The sequence below is a fragment of the Haliaeetus albicilla genome, chromosome 2, assembly GCF_947461875.1.
Source record: "Haliaeetus albicilla chromosome 2, bHalAlb1.1, whole genome shotgun sequence".
NCBI classification, from domain to species: Eukaryota; Metazoa; Chordata; class Aves; order Accipitriformes; family Accipitridae; genus Haliaeetus; species Haliaeetus albicilla.
This window is the reverse complement of record NC_091484.1, coordinates 50400331-50425119: the sequence shown is the minus strand read 5'-3', so window position 1 is coordinate 50425119 and position 24789 is coordinate 50400331. Positions and strand designations below refer to the sequence as shown.

The 24789-nt window shown below is 36.6% G+C and overlaps 1 protein-coding gene across 1 annotated transcript in view; it reads right to left on the bottom strand.

Annotated features, from left to right (window-relative positions):
- The window catches only part of THSD7A (thrombospondin type 1 domain containing 7A), a 300060-nt gene that overhangs the window by 79295 nt on the left and 195976 nt on the right, over positions 1 to 24789 (bottom strand). Inside the window, exons 8-9 of the mRNA XM_069774348.1 lie at positions 23258 to 23461; positions 311 to 502 (exon numbers count right to left, since the gene is read on the bottom strand). Of these exons, the coding sequence (XP_069630449.1) occupies positions 311 to 502; positions 23258 to 23461 (396 nt within the window). The remainder of the gene's footprint in view (positions 1 to 310; positions 503 to 23257; positions 23462 to 24789) is intronic.

Here is a 24789-nt window from a genome sequence, read left to right as displayed (position 1 = left end):
GGATAAATTGTTTGCCTTGTTTATTTTTAATAGAAAATGAGAAAAGCATATATTCAAAATCAAAACTAATATTATGCAGAATAATAAAACCCACAACATTAACTGAAATAAGCAAAATAAAATCTCCTCTTTAAAACAGCTTTAGGTACCATAAGTAAATGTAGGATAAGCATTTAAATAATTTTTCTCTATGTAAAAAAAAAAGTCCATCTAATAATTTGTTTCTGTTGATCAAGAAATTACTTTGACATTACAAAGACAGTTGAGAATTCACAATCAAATAAGAGTCTGCAAGAATATGCAACCTTACCTTCACCTGCATATGCCAGAATGGAGCGGGCACGCATCTGCTTCCCTTCTGTGGTTTTGCCGGAGCAGGTGTGTGAGCAGGAGGACCATGCAGACCACATGCTGAGCACACAGTCCTTTGGGCATGGAGCTTTGCAGACAACTGGGATTGGGTAGATAGCATCTCTACACAGCTGCCTGTCAACCTCTTCTCCTGGGAAAGAAAAGGCCAGTAGCAGTCTATCATTTGTTAAATTAACTTAAAATGAGTGATCTAGCCCAGATGGGCACACAAATAAATTAGATTCTGTTCTTCTATATAAACAAGGTAAATAGATTTTTTTATTAAAAATACTTGTCTCCTCTGCCTTGGTTCTAGAAGACCATGCTTAAACCTAGTTTAATTTGATATTCTGCTGAAGTGAATGCCAGCCCGGGTGGTCTTTAGGCTTTCATTTTGTTAATACATATTTGATTCCACAGAAAATCCTAATGTGAATAACAGAGTATACAATACACCTACGGAAAACTGCATACATGAAAATGCATGTACAGTAATCACCTAGTCTTCATCCACATTTGTGGGAGAAAGGCAAAAGTATCCTAACTTCCAGCTCATCCAGTTTTATAACCCAGAATTCATCCTTTGAATTGCAGCTATACATCAAAATATGCAGAGTTGCAGTAAGCTGCAGTCAGAGTGTCTTGTTTGGTTAGAAAGATCTTCATTTGTTAGCAAACCAGTAACACATCACTTCTTGTGTCATGGAAGTATAAAAAGATCTATGCATTTGTACTCGGTCACATCAATGTATACATTTCATTATAATAAAAATATCCAGGTTGGTATAAATTGTTTAATAAAATAGTAGCTAGTGTTTAAGTAGCAGGGCTGCTTTTGTTTTCAGTAAGGAAATTGTGGGAGCACTGTGTCTGAGAACTGTCTGAACAGTACCCTAATCACAAAGGGGTTAGTTTTGTAAGGTGACATATGATTTCCTGATCAAATTAGTCAATATCCATTGAGTGAGGAATGAATGAATGACCACATATTCTGAGGTCAATAAGTCTCACTGACAGTGACAAAAGCCTCAGGATAAATCTTCACTTTGGAGCAGATGATGGAAAAAATGAACTAAGGAGGACAAAATTTCAACTCACTATTTTAGAATTATAGTCTTGTTATAATACAAACCAATTACAGAAAGTGCTTGGAACAAAAAGCACCAGGAACTGAGCAGTAGCCCGATATATAACGCCAGTTAGCAAGGAACTGTGAAAAAGTTGCTTATAAGAGCACACTGGACTTCTGAGGCCCTGTTAATCACGTCCGATCAAGGCATGCATGGAAAGAGCCAGTTCATTCGTAAACGTGAAACTTTTTTTTTTTTTAAATTTTCTGAAACACGTAACATTTCAAAGTATCTGAATGCCTATTGTGCTATGTGAACCTTGTTGCACTAGGGCATGAAACCTTCTGTTGAACTATGATTCATCTACTGAAACATTATTGAAGCACACATGATCTCAACGGGACTGAACAAGAATGCTTATAGCATTGCACTTGCTACAATCCATTATGTCAACCCTTCTGTTTTAATAGCTAATATCAACAAAATAGTGTCTCATCAAGATTTGCAATGAATATAAGTCTTTGATACAGGAAAAAAATTCTTTGAAATAATCATTAAATACTCTATAATTTAGTGATAAAGACATCAGCCAGTCTTAATAACTACCACCTGGATTCTGAAAAGCTAATTCAGTGAGAACTGTGTATACTGTAAATGAAGCCAAAGATCTAGAAACACTGCTTTACCCAAGTATCAGATTAGGCTTTTACTGCTTAATAGGATAATAATAAAATGAGTCAAATACTAATCTAAACAGAAACTACATTTTTGTCATTCAAGGTTTACAAAGTCTTAAAACCTCTCAAATAAGAATCTCTCATAAACTGAGTTCCTGAAAAAAGGTTCTTTAGTGCTAGTGAGAAATCATGAGTTCCAGAACTATTAACAACCAAATTCTTTATAAAAGAGGAAAAGATGAGGGCCATCCATCCAATATTATATCCCTTTAACCATTGTCAAATAATTTACTCATACAGAATCTTTAGGAACAACAGAACTTTTGCAAACATCAGTCTTCCTCGGCTCTACAAACCAGTCATGCAGCTCATGCTTTTAAAATAGCCTGAAGTAGTCACAATCAGCTGAATTACAAAGACCTTTGAGATCAAGTCAGTGTCAATAGCTGTATTTTCCCATATTAAAAATACAAATTTGAGCCCTGCCAAAGGCTTCTTAGGTCTCCCACATGAAGTTCTGCCCCCCTCACTGGACTCAATCTTTGCATCTATTGCTCTTTCTCTTGTATCGCAGGTCATCACACCCTCACACCAACGCAGGAGGGATTCCTGCCTGATTCATCAGAACAGCATGTGTCTGGGTTGAAGGACAAGACAGAGGAGCAGACTGCCAACTTTTTTTCCAAAGAATAGAAAAAAAGCTACAAAAGGGGTGAACCTTACTCTCAAATTGTTTCATCTCCAGGTAAGACTCGAGGAGGTATACTGCTGGGACACTTTCACACTTTGCAAGAAATACTACTATTACAATATTACTATTACAAGTATGTCATAGTGTAAACATACAATACTATATCGAGCTTATTTACTGCCTGCCAACTCAGGTGGTGTTACCTTGAAACTCAAGCTAAATTTGGGGTCACAATGAGAAATTGTGTTAAATTAGTTTCAGTCTGAGTTCATATTTCAAACAAAAAAAAGCCTTCACTGTCTCCCAAAATCAAAGCCCTCTTTCATCCTTCACCTTTACAGAGAAAGTATTCTAGAAATATGTATCTTCCATATTAGCATTCAGTTTTTGTCAACTGTCCAATCCTTATCTGATGAATTCAACAGCACAGAAATGCAGTTGGAAGGAATTTTTTATAATGGGTACTTCTTATCTTCAGGGAAATATTTTATTTAGACTAAATTGTTTCTGACATTTCACTAATGATTTTATGAACAATTTGACCTTTGTTGCCTTCCTCTTTAAAGTGCATAGTGCAGTCAACTACCAGGAACCACTCAACCATAGACTGGGAACAATGCCAATGTAAAGACTAAAGCTAGTTAGAAAAAGTCCCATTTGAAAAAGTTTGTCATGTGCAATCTAATATTTTATTTGAGCTTTCTAGGTATACATTTATGTTGCACAAGATTTGAAGACAGAACTCCAAAAACATGACTGAGACCCCTGCCCTGAGTTACTTACACTCTAAGCAACAGAGCAACAAAAAGTAAAAAGCAGAAAGATGAAAACAGAATATGACACTTCCATCAAGAATATTCTTCACCATTTATCCGTTGATTTGTTTATTAAAATCTGGAATCTAGCAATAGTCCGTATTCAGAAACAGTGCCTACGTAGCTGAATGATATTTCTCTCTCATGCAATAGATGCACATTTTGGGCTAAAGTCTCCAAATTGCACTAAAGGGAGTGACTGCATGTAGAAATGGCAGGAGGCAAAAGAGGTTTTCTTTTTCAAGGATTGAAAATGTCAAAAACAGTTTAAACCTTTGCTGGGATTTTTTACAGATTTGTATCATATAGTAAAGAGTGCCGAGGAGATAGCCTTTCAAATCCACATCTCTTCCTTAAACTGTTTTGGTGGATCCAGCTAGACAATCAGCAAAGTAGGTGTTTACATTAAAACCTCCTTGTGGCCACCTCCTTGGTATGAAGACCTTCTAGTATGTGTGCACACACCAGAGCCACTGTTGAACTACTGAATTATTTAATTGCTTTAAAACAAACACCACCACCACCCCCCGCAACCAACCCCCAACCTCCCTACTGAATAGGCAAATTTTTTACAGATTAGAGAGGTAGCCTGTGAATAGCAGTCAGGAGGACTGGCTAACTATTCATATGTATCAGACTGTATTCATACCACCATTCTTGTTTTATTACATTCAAAAAGCAGATATGGTATCCATGAAAATTTGGTCTAGATACTAAAGGTTGGGCTAGACCACAGATGACCCATGTTCTCTGTTTAATGTAGTTGAATCATGTCACTCCTTTGTGTTTTTGTTTACTCACCTGGAAAATGTGTCTGATATTTAAGTTGCCTGTAAAATGCTTTAAGATCTTTCCAATGGGAACCAATCCTAGAGCTGGTATCACTAGAGAGATATGGTACGTGGTAAGGAAACCCTCTTGCCTATTGTGCATCTTTTAATATGATGCATGCTTCAGTGCACAGTAAAAAATTGCTGTCAAATTCTGACCTGTAGTAAATGGAAAGGCAAGTGCTTAACAGAGGGCAAAATTTTTTTAAAGCCTTAAAATGAACAGTAAAATCACTGAAAGATTCAATGAGGCATAGAGAACAACTAAAAAAGTCAACATAAAATAAAAATGCTCCTGGAGTCCTACGCAATAAGGCAATTAACTTCATCTCAGCCCTGTGCCTCGAAACCAGCTATAGTCTCTGAAAGGCTGAACTATAACCTGATATAAACTAAGTAAAAAATTGACAATAAAATCACAATAAATGGGATCAAATCAAGAGAGTGCTTTGAACATTAATGTTGAACATTGTTTTTTAAATACCTGTCTAGTCAGCAAAGGACAGGAATATCACACAGTAGTAAACCAAATCTTGCAGTTATATTTTGAAGGTCATAAAAAGTAATGACAGCAACTGAGCCTAAACGCTAAAACTGCAGACTTCGGACCCTGTATTGCTTAGTCGAATGTGTTCAAATTCACTAGGATATCTGCAACTCTAAGGAAAAAAAAAAAAGGCTCAGTTATGCCAATATCTTCTTTTTGTGGCTCCTGGTAGCCAACATATGATAGTCTGCTTGTAACTACAACAGACCACAGGAAACTACAGAATGTCATTCAAGTGCTTTTAAAAATGCACATTAAAAATGAGGACGTAAAAATACAAAAGGATGGAAAAGACTGCTAGTTCAGAGCACTGCATGATCTGGATGTACTGGTGTCGTGGTTTAACCCCAGCCAGCAACTAAGCACCATGCAGCCGCTCACTCACGTGAAAATTGGGAAAAGAAGTAAAACTTGTGGGTTGAGATAAGAATGGTTTAATAGAACAGAAAAGAAGAAACTAATAATGACAATGATAACACTAATAAAATGACAACAGTAGTAATAAAAGGATTGGAATATACAAATGATGCGCAGGGCAACTGCTCACTACCCACCGACCAACGCCCAGTTAGTCCCCAAGTGGCAATCCCTCCACCCCCACTCCCCCCAGTTTATATACTGGACATGATATCACATGGTATGGAATACCTCTTCGGCCAGTTTGGGTCAGCTGCCCTGGCTGCGTCCCCTCCCGACTTCTTGTGCCCCTCCAGCCTTCTTGCTGGCTGGGCATGAGAAGATGAAAAATCCTTGACTTAGTCTAAACACTACTTGGCAACAACTGAAAACATCAGTGTGTTATCAACATTATTCTCATACCTAGCTCAAAAACATAGCACTATAGCAGCTGCTAGGAAGACAGTTACCTCTAGCCCAGCTGAAACCAGGACAACTGGTCATACATACTAGGGTATATACTGTGTTGTATGTATGTGACTATATCAGTTATAGCCATCAATGTCTTGGCTGATGCCTCTCTTACCAGTTTTCTTATCTGGCCAGTGAAGCTGGAAAAGAGGCACACGATGTGTCATCCATTGGAAAACTTCTGGGCACCTGAAATACCTGGTAAGGTACCCCAGAGATCAATTTTCAAAGTGCTCAGTGGTTGCAGGGGAAGAAGGCCTTGTTATTATGCAGTTGCCTTCAGTAATACCTCTAAGCATGGAGGCTGCAGGAAAAAACGTAGTTAGTTCACACAATGTTAAAAGCTGTGAGCTGTGCTGGTTGCCATTTACTGTTTCCTTCCTTCCCCGTGTAGAAAAATAATCAACAGGAAAGTATTCACTGCCTCCTGTATGGGTCGTAAAGGCTGAAATGGCTAACGAGACTGTTCTTGATCTTGAATTCCCATGCAGTTTTCCATATGCATTCCTCCCACATGAGGACCTATACGTGTACTCACGCTGACTCCTACGTCAGTCTTCAAATGTGTTGAACGACCTTCTCAGACTGGCTGAGGAGCCAAAGCTGGTATGTGGACTCTGCCCATCAAGAACAAAATACGCATATCTATATTCAAAACTTAGTAAAGCCAGATCTGTGGTATGTGCTCAGTCCTGTTTTTCATATGGAACTGACTTTAACCACTCTCCGTACCCAAAGTTACTAAAGCATAAGCTTCTCCACTAAAAAGTTTGTACATGCTACAATTTTACAGTTTTTGCGTTATTCCTGTAGATATACAAAGATAGTTTGACTAGAAGAGGGGAAAATGCCTTTTTTTTTTATTTTCCTACAATTCCGAAGTGCCTAAATGTCTGTTTTAATTATAACTCAGGGCAGAAAATAAGCAAGAAAAGATCAGTCTAAATTCTAATTGCCTCAAAGTTACAAGATCATGACTAGAATGTAACAGTATAGAAAAAGCACTGAGTTTAACTGTCATTATTCTGAAGAAAATTAAAAAAAAAAAACAACTTCAAGAGAACCACTGAAATAATAGAAAACTTACAAATGTATCCAAATTTGAAATTCTACACTAGACTTTCGTTAGTAATAAACTTGTCTACACATTGGCTGATTAGTCTAAAGCAAAATGGGAAATTCTTCACATTACAGAAAAGATATTAAATTTATCAAACCCCATACATTTTTCAGATTCCAGGAAACTTTATATCTGCTAATAAGCAGATAATAATCAATCACCAGGATAAATCAACATTATCATTTTCATTTCTAATACTATTGCATTTCTTTCAAATCACTGAATGCTTACCAGTCGCCAAAGTTCACCACAAAAGGAAAAATCCTGCCTGCCTAGCATAAACTGTCACAGCAAATTAACTTTTCCTTCCAAACCACGGTGCTGCAGCAGTAGTGTGGATTTTTCTTTTTTCAATGATCAGAAGATGTAGACAACTATGTTGTGAACTATGCATAGGAAAAAGTGTAAGCCCATATACTACTTTCAGTCAAATTCTGTCCTTTTGCGTAATCAGGCACTTGCGATCCGTCTTCCTCAAATCTCCTTATTTTACTTCAACTTTATCAGAACTGCTGATCAGAAATTCAGTCTCATACCATGACTGTATTTTTTTGGGTAATTCTATTTGTTTTGTTGTTTGATTGTGGGTTTTTTTCTTATACAAGAGGAACTCTCTGAGGAAAGCTGTCTTTCTCATAGCACATGTCTCTAATTAAAATGCATACACAACTGCAAAAGGCTGACCCAGATTTTTCAGTAGGAAGAATTTAGAAGTTAATCTCTGAAAACCTAATTAAATAAGCCCTAGAAAGGGGAAACAATAATATTTACATGCAATTCATCATTTACCATCTTGTTTAGCCCAACAATCTTAAGAGTATTTGGAGGAAAAAAAAAGCACCACATGCAATAGTATCTGACTGACAGACCAACTTTTGCTCTTGAATCAGTTCAATACTTGTATATAACACATACTTTGAAAGACATTAGGAAACTTTAAATGTTTTATTAATCCCAGCAGCCTTCATAACATCTTGATGATGTTTATTCATGTCTGCTCCAAAGATAAAGGCTGTCAACATAAGCTTTAATGTTAGTAAAATGGCAGTGTCCTTGAAAACAGTAGCAACACTACATTACCTTGTATGTAATTATTTTCTGTTCCAGTTCCTGAATGACCAGCTGTCAAAAAGTCTCTCTGCATGAGGTAGGTTGATAAATTTTCAACATTTTGAAAAATTTTTAACCTCTCTAATTACTGAACATAAAGCAACATTAACCTACAATTTATATTCTCAATATGTTCTACTTCATTGGCTCTGAAGTTTTTCAACAAACACATTGTGAAAAGATGGTGTATTTTTCCTTTGTATTTATGCTTATCAAGCGAAGTTTCTGCATTCATTGCTATTGCTTAGGTGCCTAGCTGGTAGCTCCAAGTGTTAAATCAGTTGCTAATTCCCTAATCACATGCTTTTCTCTCAATTGCTTTGCTAAGTAGCATTTGCATTTAATTAAGTACATCTTAATTAGTTGATGGTTAATATTGGTGAAGTAATTTTCTTTTAAGGAGCCTAAGCAGAAATGGCACTGATTTCAATAAAGACAAATACACTAGTTTCTCACATCTGTTCATTATGCAAAAATGAAAGAAAGTTGGTCTAATAGTTTAATGATGTGAAAACATTGTAGGATTGTAAACTGTTTGATTTGGTGATTTGTGTGGGAAATTTTACCGTGGTTTTGGTTTCAATGTAGAATTTCAAGTAGTATCATACAGACTATTCCTCCCTAAAAGAAAAATCATAAACATGATACTTTGGCCACTTATTTAAAAAAAAACATCATGAATCTCAAACATGGAGGGATTTTTTTTTTTAAATGAGAAACTTGCTAGCATAAGCACATATACCATCATACTTACACATTTAACATGATTGCACACAAAAATCAGCAACATAGAAAAGGCCACTGATTACTCCCCTTTCACTAAGGAAATACTGGAAGATCTGAATACCTTTTAAAATGTAATCTTAAAGTTTAAAATGTGGTTTTGAATTTTTTTTAAGCAAACATTTGCAAGGAAAAATGACTGATAATGGCAGGAACTAATACTATACAAAAGGAAAATAGCTGGAGCTTCGAAACCCACCATATCCAGTGTTTCTCAAATCAAAGATAATAGCATGCCAACACACTTAAGGATCTTTTTAAGATTTTCTATTCCTTAACGAGATGAAACACCACATTTTACAAGCAATAACTTCTTGTTGATGACTGTGTGCAATTTTCCTCATGTATTCACCTTATGGGAAAAGAAATTTTGACGAGTGGGAAGAAAGTAGCTTCAATAACCCCCACATTCATGCAGAAATCTAATTCCAACAACAGTACCTGAGCACTTCTGCTCCTTTTCTGTAACCACACCAGTAAATGTTACCACTACACCTCAGCTACAACTTAGAGTAGTATGTGTTTGCTAACTTTCTGTCATGCTTTAAGCCCAGACAGTTACTAAGCACTACAAGGCCACTCACTCACTCCTCCCCACCAGCCACGGTGGGATGAGGAGAAAATATAAAGAAAACCTGTGGGTTGAGACAAGGACAGGGAGGGATCACTCACCACTTATGGTCACAGGCAAAAGACAGGCTCAACTTGGGGAAGAAACAAAATCAATTCAATTCACTACAAATCAAATCAAAACAAGTATACTGAGAAGTAAAACCTTAGAACACCTTCCGCCCACCCCTCCCTCCTTCCTGGCTCAACTCCACTCCCATTTTTCTCCACCTCTTCCCCCTGGCAGCACAGGAGGAGGGGAAACGGGGCTTGGGGTCAGTTCATCACACGTTGTCTCTGCCGCACCTTCCTCCTCACAGGGAGGACTCCTCACTCTTCCCCTGCTCCAGCGTGGGGTCCCTCCCACAGGAGACAGTCCTTCACCAACTTTTCCAACGTGAGTCCTTCCTATGGGCTGCAGTCCTTCATGAACTGCTCCAGCATGGTCCTTTCCACAGGCTGATCCTCGGTCACAGACTACTCCAGCATGGGCTTTCCCATGGCGTCGTGGCCATCTTCAGGGGTATCCACCTGCTCTGGCATGGGCTCCTCCCTGGGCTGCAGGTGGGCATCTGCTCCCCTGCTCACCTCCGCCCCCTCCTTCCTCACTGACCTCACTGTCTGCAGAGGGGTTTCTCTCACATCCCACTTCCCTCTCTGCTGCAGGTTCCCTTCTTAAATCTGTTCTCCTAGAGGTGCTACCACCGTCACTGATAGGCTCAGCCTTGGCCAGCGGTGCGTCTGACTTGGAGCTGGGGAAATTTCTAGCAACTTCTCACAGGAGCCATCCCTGTAGCCCCTCTCCTGCTACCAAAACCACACCACACAAACCCAAAACACCTTCCCCACAACACAGCTTATTAGCAGCTATGTAGAAAGAATGCAGAAGCAGGTAACCCCCTGTAAGTGGTTTATAGGAAAGCTAAAAGATGTGAAAGGCATTCTGCTACAGAGGTAAGACAGTTCTATTCCCAAAACTTCTTCCCTGTTGTAAGCTCCTCCAAAGTTTCAAACACACAAATTTCAAGAAAAGTAAAGCACTGCTAAGAAATCCAGTTCAGGATTCCTTACTGCATCATGTAAAGGTAAGGCTTTGCACCATATACAGAACAGTTAGAGGAATAATCAAACCCAAAATAACACACCTTACTTTGAAATAATGACAGCAATAAAGGGACAACTCTGAAACAAAAATTAAGAACATATTTTAAAGACATATAATTTCGGCTAAAATTGCTTCAGATGGGAAATATCTTTGGATGTTCTTTGTATGTAACTGGTTAAGAATAATGAACTCAACACCTTCAGATGCAATATTAATGCTTCCAGTAATCCCATTTTCATGTCTGGTAATAGAAGAACATATGTACCTCTATTTATATTGGAGTCATCTATCAGGATTACAGTCATGTAGATACAGTCTAAATTTGACAGAGGGAAATAAAATCAGGGAAAGGAATAGTATTTCTTTATCCAAATAATATTGTTTCAATCTAAAATGCGGTGTCATCTGGCCAGATTAAAGAACAGTATGAAAAAATAATATTCCATAACTACGTTAACTCAGAAATATACAATAATCTGAGGTGTTTGGCTGGGGAAAAAACCTTACTTTTTTCCATTAAAGTGCAAACTTCTTATTTGTGCTTGAATTCTTTACTCAATGAGAATGAGAAAAGTGAAGAAACTCTGCTCTCTGTCATCTTAACAAGAACATTTTATGGTATCCACTTTCAAACTTTACCTCTTATTCCTTTATCCCCTCTTTTATTTTTCACTATGCTTTGCTAGATTTACTCGGGTTGAAAAACTAAATTACATACATTTCACCCAGAAAATATGGGAAAAGGTTTTCCAATTCTCCCTGTATTCATTTACATAATTTTGTAAGGTGGTGGTGGTGGTGGTGGCAGCCACAGTATCAGTTCCCCCAAGCATACATAAATCACATGGCTACCTGTGAAGCTCCCAATTAATAAATAAACAAACAAACATGAGGTCAGTTCCTTCACTATACACACAGAGACACACTGAGGGTGTCTTACAGCTATGGCATAAAAAGTAACAGAGCCTTTTTATCTCTGACACAATACTTTAAGTTATTGAGTGCTTACTTTGTATTATGCATCAAAGACTAATGGAAAACTCTTCTTGCAGCTGATACCTTCTTTGAATTTTCACTACTTCTGATACCACTGAATAACCACAAGCATGAGAGAGGCTGTATCTGAACTATTAGTGATAATGTATCACTGAAAAAGACTGATCTAAGTAGGAATACTGAAGAATTAATCCAAATTAATTAAAATGGGACTTTGAAGGAGATTAGTTAAACTGTATTAACATTTTGTATGGCTATCCTTATTCAGAATGAAAGAGAAAATTCTTAACAAATAGAATTAAGGCCACCTTAATTCTGAATAAGAGGATTCACATACACATTTAATATAGTTTAATATTTTTGCAGTTAATTTGGATCACCTTTCCTAAGTATCTCCATGCAGACAACACGAAGTAAACAAAAACTCAAAACATGATATGCCTTTAGCTGTAAATCTGCTATACTTTATGCCATAGTAGATTGTACCACAGGGATAGTAGTCCAATATTTCTAATAAAGAGCCCAGAAGAGTACCTACACATTGCCTAACAACAGGAGTAAGATTTTCCTACTGCTTGACAGGTAGTTGAAGCATTTTCACGGTTCATTTGCTAATGTAGTCTTTCTGAGAACGATAAGGAACAGAGAATACAAGTGTATTGATCATAACCAAGCACAGTTGCCTTCTTGTGTCAAATAAGCCAATCAAATGTCATCTTGATATGAAAGAAAAAGTAAGTTTGATGACAGGCTATGGTCCCACTGAGAATAAAATCAATATCAGTCATGGGACCAAGTGGGATCAATATGTCAGACCAATAGGTCATTTTAAGCAGAACGGGGAAAGGAAGGGAAAAGTGCTGACAGAGCTATAAGGAAACAAGAAGACACAGTGCAAGTCTGGAGGATGAGATCACTTGAAAATCTACAATATATTTCTAAGAATGCTTGGCAAAAGCACCAACTTGCCTTAAAAAGATGTAGCTGATCCCAAGATCAACTGGACATTCTCATAAACTTTTCCCAATCAAGCCACAAATCATATAGTAACAAAAAGAGATAGAAATATGACTTCAAAAATAAAATTAAAATACCTGGATATAAAAATGCAACATGTATCTATTTTAGCATCGCAATATGTCTTTTTGTTCAAAAGCTCAAAATTAAGTGGAGAACGAGTCCAGGAAGGGCAATGGAATGTCAACAACTTCAAACCAGTTCAATTAGAAATGATAATTCTGATGTGCTGATCTGAACTAGATTAACATTCAGGGAAATGAGTTAGGAATAGAAGCATAGAAAGGAAATAATAGACAAGACTACAAAAACAGTAGCATGAAAACAATTTGACAGCTCCACTAATATCAGTAAAATGACTGTGCTTGCCAATCTTTTCAACAATTTCCTACACTGAGGTACTAATCTGCATATTTTAAACAGCTACCTTAAATGGCCTGGTTTTCAAGAAACACTAAATATCCATAATTTTCATGAACTTTCAGGCTTCTCATTTTCTGCATAAGTATGAGTTTTGGAGGATACCTTTATAAATTTAAGCTTAGAAGTTCACAAAGTTGCGTCATAAATTGATTCATAAATACTCCAGCACTGCAGTTTCATCACCAAGTATTTTCCTAGAATTTGGCCACCAACATTTTAATGTTATTCCACTCTCAAGTGCAAGAGCATAACCCACAGCTGAAGAGAATGACTAATGGCATGCAGCTGACAGAATATTAGATGAATTTTTCAGTTTGTCAATTATCTAATATTTCACAACTAGATAGTGAATTTGCACCAAGTTTACAACTATGCATTCATAAATATCTGTGATACCTTTTGCCACACAAATATACCTGTAACTCAAAAGGGGGTTTAAGAGAATAAGAAAAATTATTTCATATAGTAAAAGATGATTGCAAACATTTTCTTTGCATTATTCATCCAGTTGCAGCTAGTAAAGAGTTGTCACTCTATATGTAATCTGACAGCTCAATTCAATCACAGTTAAAACACAGGACCCAAGAGGTGTAAAAGAGATCACTGCCACTGTCATGTTTACACATTTCTGAGAAGCAGTTTTATAATTAATTTCATGGATGCTTCTGTCCGTGTCCTACTACTGGCAGATAAAATGCAGTCTTTGGAGAACATCTTTTTATCTATCTTGCAATGAATATCTTCTCATCATTACAAGTGGAAGCACAGTATGCCTTTAGGGAGCTCAGACTGTGAATTAATCTTGTCTTTTGGAAACATTTTCATAACTGATTCCTCTCTAGAAGACTAAAACTAACCTATCCTTTTGACTTTTCCTTTCTCCTGGCCTCTCAGTATATGGATTCAGAGAATGAGCTCTCAGGAAAGCAAACAGAGGTAAATACCACTACATCTTATAAACCTATGCTAAATTAAGGAAATACAATAACATTGTCACACAACAAAAACAGAAGTAGCAGGAACACATCTGCAAATATAGGTACATTATAATCTTCCTACTTCGTTAATAAGTTATACAAGCTAACGTCCTAAAGTCACAGAAATCTGACAGATTTCACTGCAGTTTTGCTCCTACTCAGAGAAATCAGCTGTACCCTGGAAACATCCTTCCCCTACTACAAGGACATCACTAGTTTTCTACAAGCCTCCCACAAGATTCAATATGCTTTTAGCTAGCATTATTCTTCTTTTTCCCCCTCTTAAAAAAAAAAAAAAAATCCCTTCTGAGGCATCCAGAGTAAGAGATTTGATGTAGATTCTATTTAATATTTTTTCTCTGGAAAACACTAATGAAGCAATTTGCTATTTATAAAATAACATCAGTACCAGTAAAATATGTCTCAAATCAGTAAAATTAAAACCAAACATCTGATAACTCCTAGGGCAAGATTACATAGCTAATCCATAAACTACCCCCAAAATTATGTCAAGAAACCAAACAGCAGTAAATGCCAGAATTAAAGTTGCCTTTGTATAATGCAGTTTTTTAAATTGCATAATCACATGTTTATTATTTTTCCACTGGGTCCCTTCCTCCTTCAGTTCACAGATTTGAAACTGCTTAATGAGTAGCTATTTGGTATTTTTAGTTTTATTCTCTTTGTTCAAGGCATGAGCCTATGTTTTATTTACTATATATTAATTAAAAGTGTTATTAAAACAGAATTGGTAATTTTTCTAAGATCTTTCTGTCAGGGCTATCAAACATGCACCAATACATCTATTTGCAGAACATTCAAGATGTGACAGGTCAATATTATTTATATTTTGCTGATGCTGAACAAAAGCAGAGCAAAATTAAACCCTGAAGAATGAGACAACTAAGGCTAATTGTCTCAAAGACAAAGCATTCATTACTACAAAATGCCCACTTAATCCCCAAAGGAGATATATCCATTTCACAAATAAGTAGCAGGTTCTGTGGGGAAAATGTCACGTAGGCACAATTAAATAATTAAAGACTTCCATCTGATACATTCGCATAAGGACCAGACAAACAACCTTAATTCCCTAATGTTTGAGGGCTTGGCTTTGCAAGCTAAAATACTTAATTTTGACATAATATTCTTTTCCAATTTTCTAGTTTAAAACAGAAGCCAAATGAAAAATAGTACTTCTGCCATGGGTATTACACTGACTCTGGACAGTTATTGCTCTGCCAGGTGATCTCTGGGCCAAAAGCAGCAGCAGATTATAGTGTGCTGTGTTCCAGCTCTAGAAGTGACGAGCTTCCTTCTTTCTTCCCCTTCTCTGATTTATTATCCAGCCTTATTTTCTCCAGGCACTAATCCCAGTCTGTCACCTCACTTTCCCTTTCACCCAGCCCTGCCAAGTTCTCTCCAGCTGCTTATCAAATCCTCCCTTGGGCTGACCGTCACCAGACTGAATCCTTCCCCAAATTCATTCCTAATCCCTGCCACATAGAGACATTTAATAACTTCCTTTGAGTTCCTTAATTGCTCTCAGTAAACTGTCCCGGAGGAAACTAGGGTCAAATTCTACCTTTCCCCAGCTCTTAACTTCATTGCTTCGTCAGTGCCATTTTCTCCCTCTTGTCTTCCATCCCTCTTTTCAGCAGATCCCAAGTACAAATCTATTTCTTTCCCTCTGCATTGGGTCTGTGACTCTACATAGATGAAACCCTACCAAAAGCTACCTGCACCCCAAAATTTGGAACAGATCACTATGAACACTGGAGAGACTGGGGTCCCCAGTTGTTTACTCCGATTTGGAGTAATCACTGTAGCTGAGTACCTTTTACTCTTAGTTTGAAGTTTTTTAAGTATTCAGTGGAGATGGTGCTTGTGCAGTGAACAGGAGTTCCAAGAACTGCAAAATGACACAGCTTATCTCAAGGCTCTTTAAGTTGCCACTGGAAAACTTATCTTGTGAAATCAAATATTTCTTGGCAGATAAGAGTGGTTTTACATTAGTCAGTACTCAACATAAATTATGATCTGAAAGAAAGGTCAGACAATGACCTGCTTAAGGCTGGAAGTACTGAGAATAAAATTCCTTTTTATTCCGCATCAATGTGACTGGCTAATGATGTTTTAATCATCACCATTTATCAACACACTAGTTTCATAGCTTTGAAGTTTTATAACATTTATTAAAAAAATTTACCATTAGCATGCAGGTTGTCAGAACATATAAATAGGCCTATGCAAGCTTTTTCTCTTAGATGGAAAATTGGCTCCCATCAAATCTAATGAGAGGATACTATCTTAGAACATTTTATTATAAAGATTAATGATTAATACTGTGTAATATAATCTTCCAAGATAGTACTATTTAATTTATAACTATGTAACATTATTTTTATATATAACATTATTAAATGTAACATTATCTCTTCTGAGTATGTTTTGTAAAAATATTTAAAGTATTTTCTGAGTCTGTGCTAGGGAGTTAACACATGACACACAAATCCAAAACCAAAGAAGTTCAATACTGGGTCTATAAATCCAGTTTTATAATCCATCCGTAAATCCATAAACCCTTTTTTTTCTTGTTTCATAACAGCATAATTTGAAGTAACAAATGGAAAGATTGTAAAGCATTAAACTGACCTTCCTAAAAAAACAATTGTTTTGAAATGTATCTACAATTATCCCTCTCTGTATTCTTACTATGATGAAGCTTGGAGACTAGTCAGCATTGGGTTACTGTTTTTCAGGCTGCTATGTAAATCAAAATTTATGAATCAAAGTCCTCCCCTCCTAATTTACCCACTACTATTACAAGCAGTTCTTGCAATATCCTACTTTTCCATCTGGTTGTGCCATCAAAAACAAAAGCAGGTTACTACCAGTGTGCATCATATGAAACCCGTAATTGCACTCTCTGTGGTATATTTCCAAAATATTTGTGCTTCCCACTATGGCAATTTCTACTCCTAGATGTCCAATAAATTTTAAGTACACCAGTACAGCTTCTCAGCAAAGACATTATAGTACATTTTAGAAGTAAACATGCCAAAACCCAGCAAACTTATCTGACTAGACAGTCAAATTATGATCCATGACACAAGAAGAAGATTTTGGTAATTAAGTTGGCCCACCTATTTTTAACTTAATTATATTCTTTATGAACATTAGTGTCTCTGCAGGCACTGTCCATACCAAGTGCAACTCTGTCTTCAAAAATATATGATAAATTGGAAACAAGGGTCTATTGCACTGTCATAAGTGATAATCGTTTATTGTGTTATGCAGGTGAAACTCTGGGTTTGTTTTACTCATCTCTTTAATTGAAGTCATTGCATCACATTCCAGGCCAACTATTAAAGACACTGATAAAGCAAGTGATGTCATCCTATATAATGATATCACTTCATGTTATACAAACACTAAAAGCACCCATTCTTATACGGAACTTAATGGGGATATGTCCACTTTCCTAATGTCAAGATGGGAGACAAAAAGGAATTGGTATGACATATTAAACGTGACCTTTTATTGACAGAAGAATTATCAATTATTAAACTTCCTGAGAACTGAAATAGGATAGTTTAAGCAGTAGTGTGCACTAATTTTTCTTTATATTCCTTTATACTAAATGAAGCAAATCTTGTTAAAAAAAAATGCCTTATAAATTTCATATCTTATGTGTTTACAGTGAAGAACGAAGTGTGTATCTTACATTTGATTTAAATGCCTCAGATGGTCAGCCAAAAAGCTGCCAGGCAGAAAAAAACAATCCAAATCAATTCTGTAATGATGTTAGCTAGGAAATTAATATTGGGAAATGATGACTAATGCCCATATAACCAAGTTCCTGTAAGCATAAGGCAGTACGCGCTGAAAGAAACTGCCATTAGCTACTGTGTTTTTCTACTAATTGAATGCTGAGCACTGGGCAGATTTTGATCTGGGTTCTCTTACAGGAATAACTCAATAATTCAATGTAATTTGAATTCGAATCTGGCTCTTCATTCTCTTAAAAGAACTAAGTCATAAGGTGAAACAAACTAGGTATTTTCTTTTAAAATAATCATTAAAAAATCCAACCAGGCTGATGGTTTCTTCATTCAATGCATATAGGCACGCAATAGAAAGGGCAAAAGAAGTAGACTCTTTATACCTGGGCATACCTATAAAGCTTCTGTTGATTCTCTTACTGTTTCCCATTATGAAAATTCATTAGCTGCTAGACCAGCAGCTAGTCATTTAGCATGTATTTGATTCAAACCATAAATATACAGAAAGCCAAATTTTAAACCAGACAAAATATTTTAAGTGAAAATGGTTGCACCAGACAATCTTCAGTTTTTCCCTGAAGTTTATTCTACATATTTAATTAGATGCTTATTGTAAGAAGATATAAAGCCACAAGCTAAAAAGTAACAAACACAATACAGATGTTGATCAGGAAACTATAGAAGAAAATTTAAACTACATGAAGAAATTTTATAAGCTTTTCTGCAAAGTAAAATTCAATAAAAGGAATACAATAAAAATTTTAGAAATAAATACTTCTTGTTTCTACGTCTAGAGAAAAACAGTAAAGCAATTAAATCCTATAGGACTGTTGTATAGCTGAAGTATTGTACCTTCAGTCAGTCACAGTAGCTGAGAATAAACACAGATAAAGGAAACATACTCTGTTCCATTTTGGACAGTACAGTGTTTGAGCCACTCCATACAAAGTAGCTAAACTAATTGGTTTGAAATGTTTACATCTGAGTGTCTTAACAAAATGGACTAGTTTACCTTGTATATCTTTTAATTAACTACCAAACCCATTGTTTTACCCCCCAATATTGCAAGCAGGGTACAGCCCACCCATTTACATCAGGATATACTGATGTCACCAGCAGTTTGAATTTGCACTCCAGTCTCAGGAAGACCAGACCTGTGTCACCTGCATACGCCCAGGTGCCAGAAGAGAACTCATGGCACTCAGCTACATCAGCACAGATCTCTGCCTAGACAACTTCACGAACAATTTTGCCACTTCAAAGAGTTGCAGGAATTTGCATATTCACAAAGAGCCTTGCTGTTGCCATAGCTCCCTCTTCTAAGGCTAGTCATCTCTCACAGCTGTGAGGCAAGAGATGGCAATGAGTCCACTCCTTTCCCCTGTGGAGCTAACTGTAACCCAACAATTAGTGAGCCTGAACATGGTCCGGAAGAAATTTGCCCTTCAAAAGTAAGATGTGTTTTATCCACAGTAACACATGCAGTGGTACAAAGCCCAGTATATTATAAAGGTTTAAACCAATTTATTATTTACACATTCCGACAAAATGAGCAAGTAATTTCAGCCTACTGTCTGAGGATCAGAAGCACACTGTTGACACCACAGACGCTGCTAGTACCTGTGCTACAGAGTTCAGCACAAAGATAAAAACGTAAAGCCCATAATGAATGAACCAGAATTTTGTAGTTATTTTCAGCAGTAGTTAATTTTGCAGATCTTTATGTCAGAAATTATTTTGCCCTATTTACATATGAGTAGCACTAATGTATCCGTTATGGAGTGGAGAAGTGGCCAGCTTTCCTACTATAGACTTAGTCTTTAAGCAATACAGAAATATTTTTTAAATGGATTCATATATTGCCATAGCCTTAGAGAAACAGAGCAAATTTATCTGTTGTGAAATCACTCTTCTGAACTGCATTAAAGAACTTAATAATAGGTAATATGTACACATCTATGTGTGTGCATGCATGCATGTATGCCTTATATATATTACATATATATGCCTTATATATATTACATATATATATATGGATAGGTGAATGACAATTTATTTAAAAAAAAATAGTCATTTTATCATTAGCAAAAGTTAATCCGTAGCATGGAACATTAGCCACAGATCTCTAATTATTAAAATAATGTATATGATGGAGGAATTCTGATCAGCTTCTGTCCAGTCTTGGAGTTTCCAAAACCGAAAGGAGTTTTTTTCATCTAAAGGAGCTCCTTTGTAAAATTTCCTGGAAGACTGACTAAGAATATTTATTCTGAAAAGGTTCTTTCCACACTAAAAGGCTGAAGTTCCATTTATATAATAAAATACATCAAAGTTCATTATAGCCTCTGCAATGACAACCTGGGGTACTGACTGTCATAATTTTTTCAGCCTGAATGAAAATTCTGATTACTGCAATCCACTGTGGAAAGAGAATGACAATCATAGGCCTCCAGCAACAACATGGGAGGGTAATCTATTGTTTGCTACTGTCTCAAAGGCTGTAATGACTCTTATCTTTACACCGAATTGAAGAGAGAAACCTATTACAACTGTATAAAACAATCTCACAAACACTGCTACTCGATTCTAATTGTGAAGTAAAACACCCAGGTCAAGACATGTTATCCCAACTAATTATGCTTTAAACATATAGAACAATGCAACAGTCCACAGAAAGAGAAGACACTCATCAGTGTTGGGTGTATCTTACGTTAAAGCAGTACATTTACAGTACAATGCTTATTCTGAAAATTACAATGCCAGCCTTTTTCATTTTATAAAGCAGAAGCCAAGGGGAAAATACACTTTTGTTTTAATACATTGAAGTCCCTTTGATCCAACCTCTCCTATCCAGGCACTGACTTAAGATTGGCTAATTAATTCATATTAAAAAAAAAAAGCACTCTTGAAGAGACTGAAGAGAGTATTGTTAAGCAAGGATTAGTTCAGTTTAAGTAACACAGCAAACTTAGTCGATAATTAATGCTTTCCACACAGTTTCCCTTCACAGTCATTTTTACCTGTAAAACTGAATGAAATTCCCTGTGTGCCATTTAGATCAAAATTATAGCAACACATAAGTATTATACAAATTATGTAACTTGTTAATTGAACCACAGTCTTTAACTGACAGTCAATGTAGTCTTCTCCAAGAAGTGCTCAAAGAACACTGAATATCACAAGTTTCATTTGATGATTAGTTTAAACCATGATGTTTAGACAATGGAAGAGTAGCATTCCCCAGACTTTATTTTACTGCAGACTAACTTGCAGCTGTGGGGCTTGATGCAAACCTTGCCTGATTGCAAGGTGCTGGTGTCTGAGATTTTGCAGAGCAGAATCTGGATGCCCGCAACAAATGTTTGGTGAAGGATACCAGGGGAATCCTGTGCCAGGGTAGGAGGCCAGAGTACTTAATGAGAGCTACCTGGAAAGAGTTGGCAGTGTGTGCTTGGAGGAGCATTTAAGAGTTGCTTACAGGATTTTCAGCGGGTTGGTGCTGTGGGAGGCAAAGTAAGGAGATGCTTGAGCAGACTTAGCTTGGAGGGAGAAACTAGAGGTTGGTGGGTCTTTACTTTGTACTTTGTTTGTTCCTACTGTATCATGCTAATCTTTCTCAGGAGAGACCTAAGCAAAAGCCACTTGGTATTACTGGTGAAGATCACAGAAGATTGTTTACTAAGAGAGGAAAGAGATTTCAAGGAAGAGCTGAAGCAATCCACTACATTACTCTCCATTGCTTTTGCGTTCTGTCAAAAGATATTGAACACATATCTTTGTGGGTGATCGGATCTTTGCAAAACAAACCGTAATTGCAATTTGTTTTCTCCTTTCTTTGAAGCTGTGCCCACAACTCTTTAATCTTAAAGACTGACAGGCACATGGCCAAAGCCAGACTTCTCACTCCTTCTGGGACAGACTGCTGATACAGGCAATGTATAATGCCATATATTTACAGCAATATATAATGCCATATAATTCAGAAAGACAAAGACTAATACTGGGAGTAAAAATGTTAATCACAAGTATTCCAAGTCAAATTTGGAAGTCAAAACCAAAGCCCATGCAATAGAAAATACCATATACATAAAAGATATCTCAAAGTTTAGCAGCTTGATTGCATGCTCCAAATGTATTATGGTTACAATAAATTATAGTCAATATGTCTATATTACAATTTAGTAAGAAATTAGTCTAATCAGAAGTTAGACATGTGAGCAAATACCACTCCTCAAAACCAAAGGTAAGCCAAACTAGCCAAAATCTAGTAAAGCAAAAAAATACACTTTGTTTTACAGATCTTTTTTTTTTTTGCTATTAAAAAGAGAAAATTTCAGAATTATTTAGGAAACATTTTCATTTATGAGGAAAAGGCCATTTTTCATCTGAAAATGTATACAAACAAAATTTCAAATAGTTTCAGTATTGTTGCCATGAGATTATTACACTGTGAAGGGAAATTTTTTGAGATAGGGACATAAAATGTAGTAGATTCAATATTGTAATTCTAGGCTAATCTCTTTCTGAGCTGTAAATATGGTTACCAGTTCTCTTAAGTGTATGCAGAAAAATAAAGCTTACACTCTAACTCTAAATCCCAAAACTCAATTATGACCCAAATTCTTGAGCATGAATGCTCAAGATTTAAATCTCTGTATAATCAGTTCTTATTACTTCTGACCAATTTAATTACAAATATTTTGTGCAACTGTTAAACACTCATCAGAGGTGTCCTCTTACTTAATCCTCTACAGGCAGTTAGTAGTCTTTTACCATAACTACACTGTAGTTAGTACAATTATTTTAATTTATATGCTGCTCTAGACTATAATATTACTAACGAATAAGGAATATTCTCACAACAGTAATTCATGAATCTTCCATAGATTGAAGTAGTTTGTAAGCAGCTTTCAAAATTGGGTTTCATGACTATGTCAAGCAAAATCTGTTTTCTCTCAGAGACGACAACTGAATAATGGGGGGGGGGGGGGGGGCTGACCTTTTGAAGAAGCAAAGCAGCTTGGACTGTCAAACCAACTCCACAACACACATCAAACCATGCTTTTTAATAAACACATTATTATTTTTCTTCCTGCTATACTTACTGCAATGCATCTTACTTTACTCACATTTTATTTGGTTCTGGACTCAGAGGATCATCTTTGTTAGTGGGATTACATCAGGGAATTCAGTCAAGTCATTGCAGGCATGAGTCTGACCTACTGAAAAGCAATAGCTGTTTTCTATTTACTTTTCTCAAAGTCTCTTTGGGAACCTTTGAAAATCTACAGTGTGTAGGTGAGGAGCTTGATCCTAGAGCAACTAGAGGGCCTATCCTTCCTAACCAATACTAAAGGACATTTCTCTCTATTCCAGAGAGCTTGATTTTAAGGACTGAGAAAGCTGAGAGCAACAAAAACTGCCACCCTTTTGGATTACATTTTAGCATCTTCACTCTAGTCGGTGTGGGAAAAAGCATCTTACCATCACTGTTGACACAGACGACAACAGGAACCTGTGTACCAGGGCCACATGGCTTCTCATTGTCGGGAATGCACTCCTCCAGCCCCATGATTCTCCAGTCATAGCAGGAGGGTTCTTCACATGGGATAGCTTCCAGCAGATGAGGGCAGTTTCCCGTTCCTCCCGTAGGCTCATTGGTGATGCGCCGTTTCCTTAGTTTAAAGCCTGAAATGTCCACGAAAATACAAAGGGCAGAAAAATTCAATTCTAAAATGCAAACTGAAGAGATTTCTTTCTATCTACACCTGAGTGAACAGTTGTTTCTCCTATGTGCAAAAGATACCACAGACACTCAGTGCACGCTGCATTTTAGACAACTGGGTAGAACAACTCATTACAGAAGGAAGAGAGGTAAAACTTCACAAGAGCATCAAAAGTTTTGAGCTTATTCAGTAAGTTTTGCCTTAAACCCCTGTTTATCCTAGTCATATGTACTCCAGGAGGGGGACAGGAGTAATTTCCTGTGCATCACTCTTGCCGGATCCATCTCATCTAACAAATCCTGACTAGATTGCTGCGTTGCCATTTCTCTATCTTGTTTTCTTCTCAGGTATCTTCCAACAGGGATGGATTATCAAGCGGAATCACCTTATAAACACTCCCCTCCTCCCAAAAAGTAAGAGAAAAAAAAAGACTACTTTGCCAGAAAAAGCAAGGCATGGAAATAAACCCAAGAAGTCCTACGAACAAATTTTCAGTAATTAACATCACAATATTCCCTTGCAAACATTTACAAATTTCCTTAAGACTACCTAAGCTCATTTTGGATCAGAGAAACTGATGGGCCTTTATACAGTGTGTCGTCTCCCAGGTCAATGTCAGTCTCTAAGAGCAACCCTCTTACTTTCAGGATGGCGTGTGGAAAAAGCTGGACTAAATCTATAGTCAGAACAACCTAACCAAACTGAATGGATTCAGGAAATAGTTTCTTATGTAATAATTTTCTACAGTTTCTGATATATTTGATCAGAATATTTTAACTTTGGCAAAGGTTTGTTTCTTTTCACATCTCTTCACAGTCTTTTTTGTTTTATCTCACTATTCAGGCAGGTTAGTCATACACAGCTATTTTTTATAAAATGCTACATATAACTCTTTAATTTCTACCAGGACACAAACTAAACAGGAGAGAGTTTTCAAGCACATGTGCAAGAATTGATTCTTTGTTTGAACACATGCCTCTTAATTCAATTATAATATTATTTTAAAAATACATTTCCATGTACCTTTAATTGTTTTTTTCTAAACTGAAGAGGTCAGCCAAATCATGTCCAAATGGTTTACTAAGCCTGCCACAAAAGGCTGATATAATTTCAAAAAAAAGAATTCCAGTGTTCACTGCAACAAAGGGGGCAAATGATCCACAGTAAAGGGCAATTCCTGAAATATGCAGAGAGACTCGCTGCTAAAACTGGGAGTGCCGGTACAACTTTTACATCATCGTCCCAGGAGAATGGTCAATGCAATTATAAAATAAAATATAAGAATTTCCA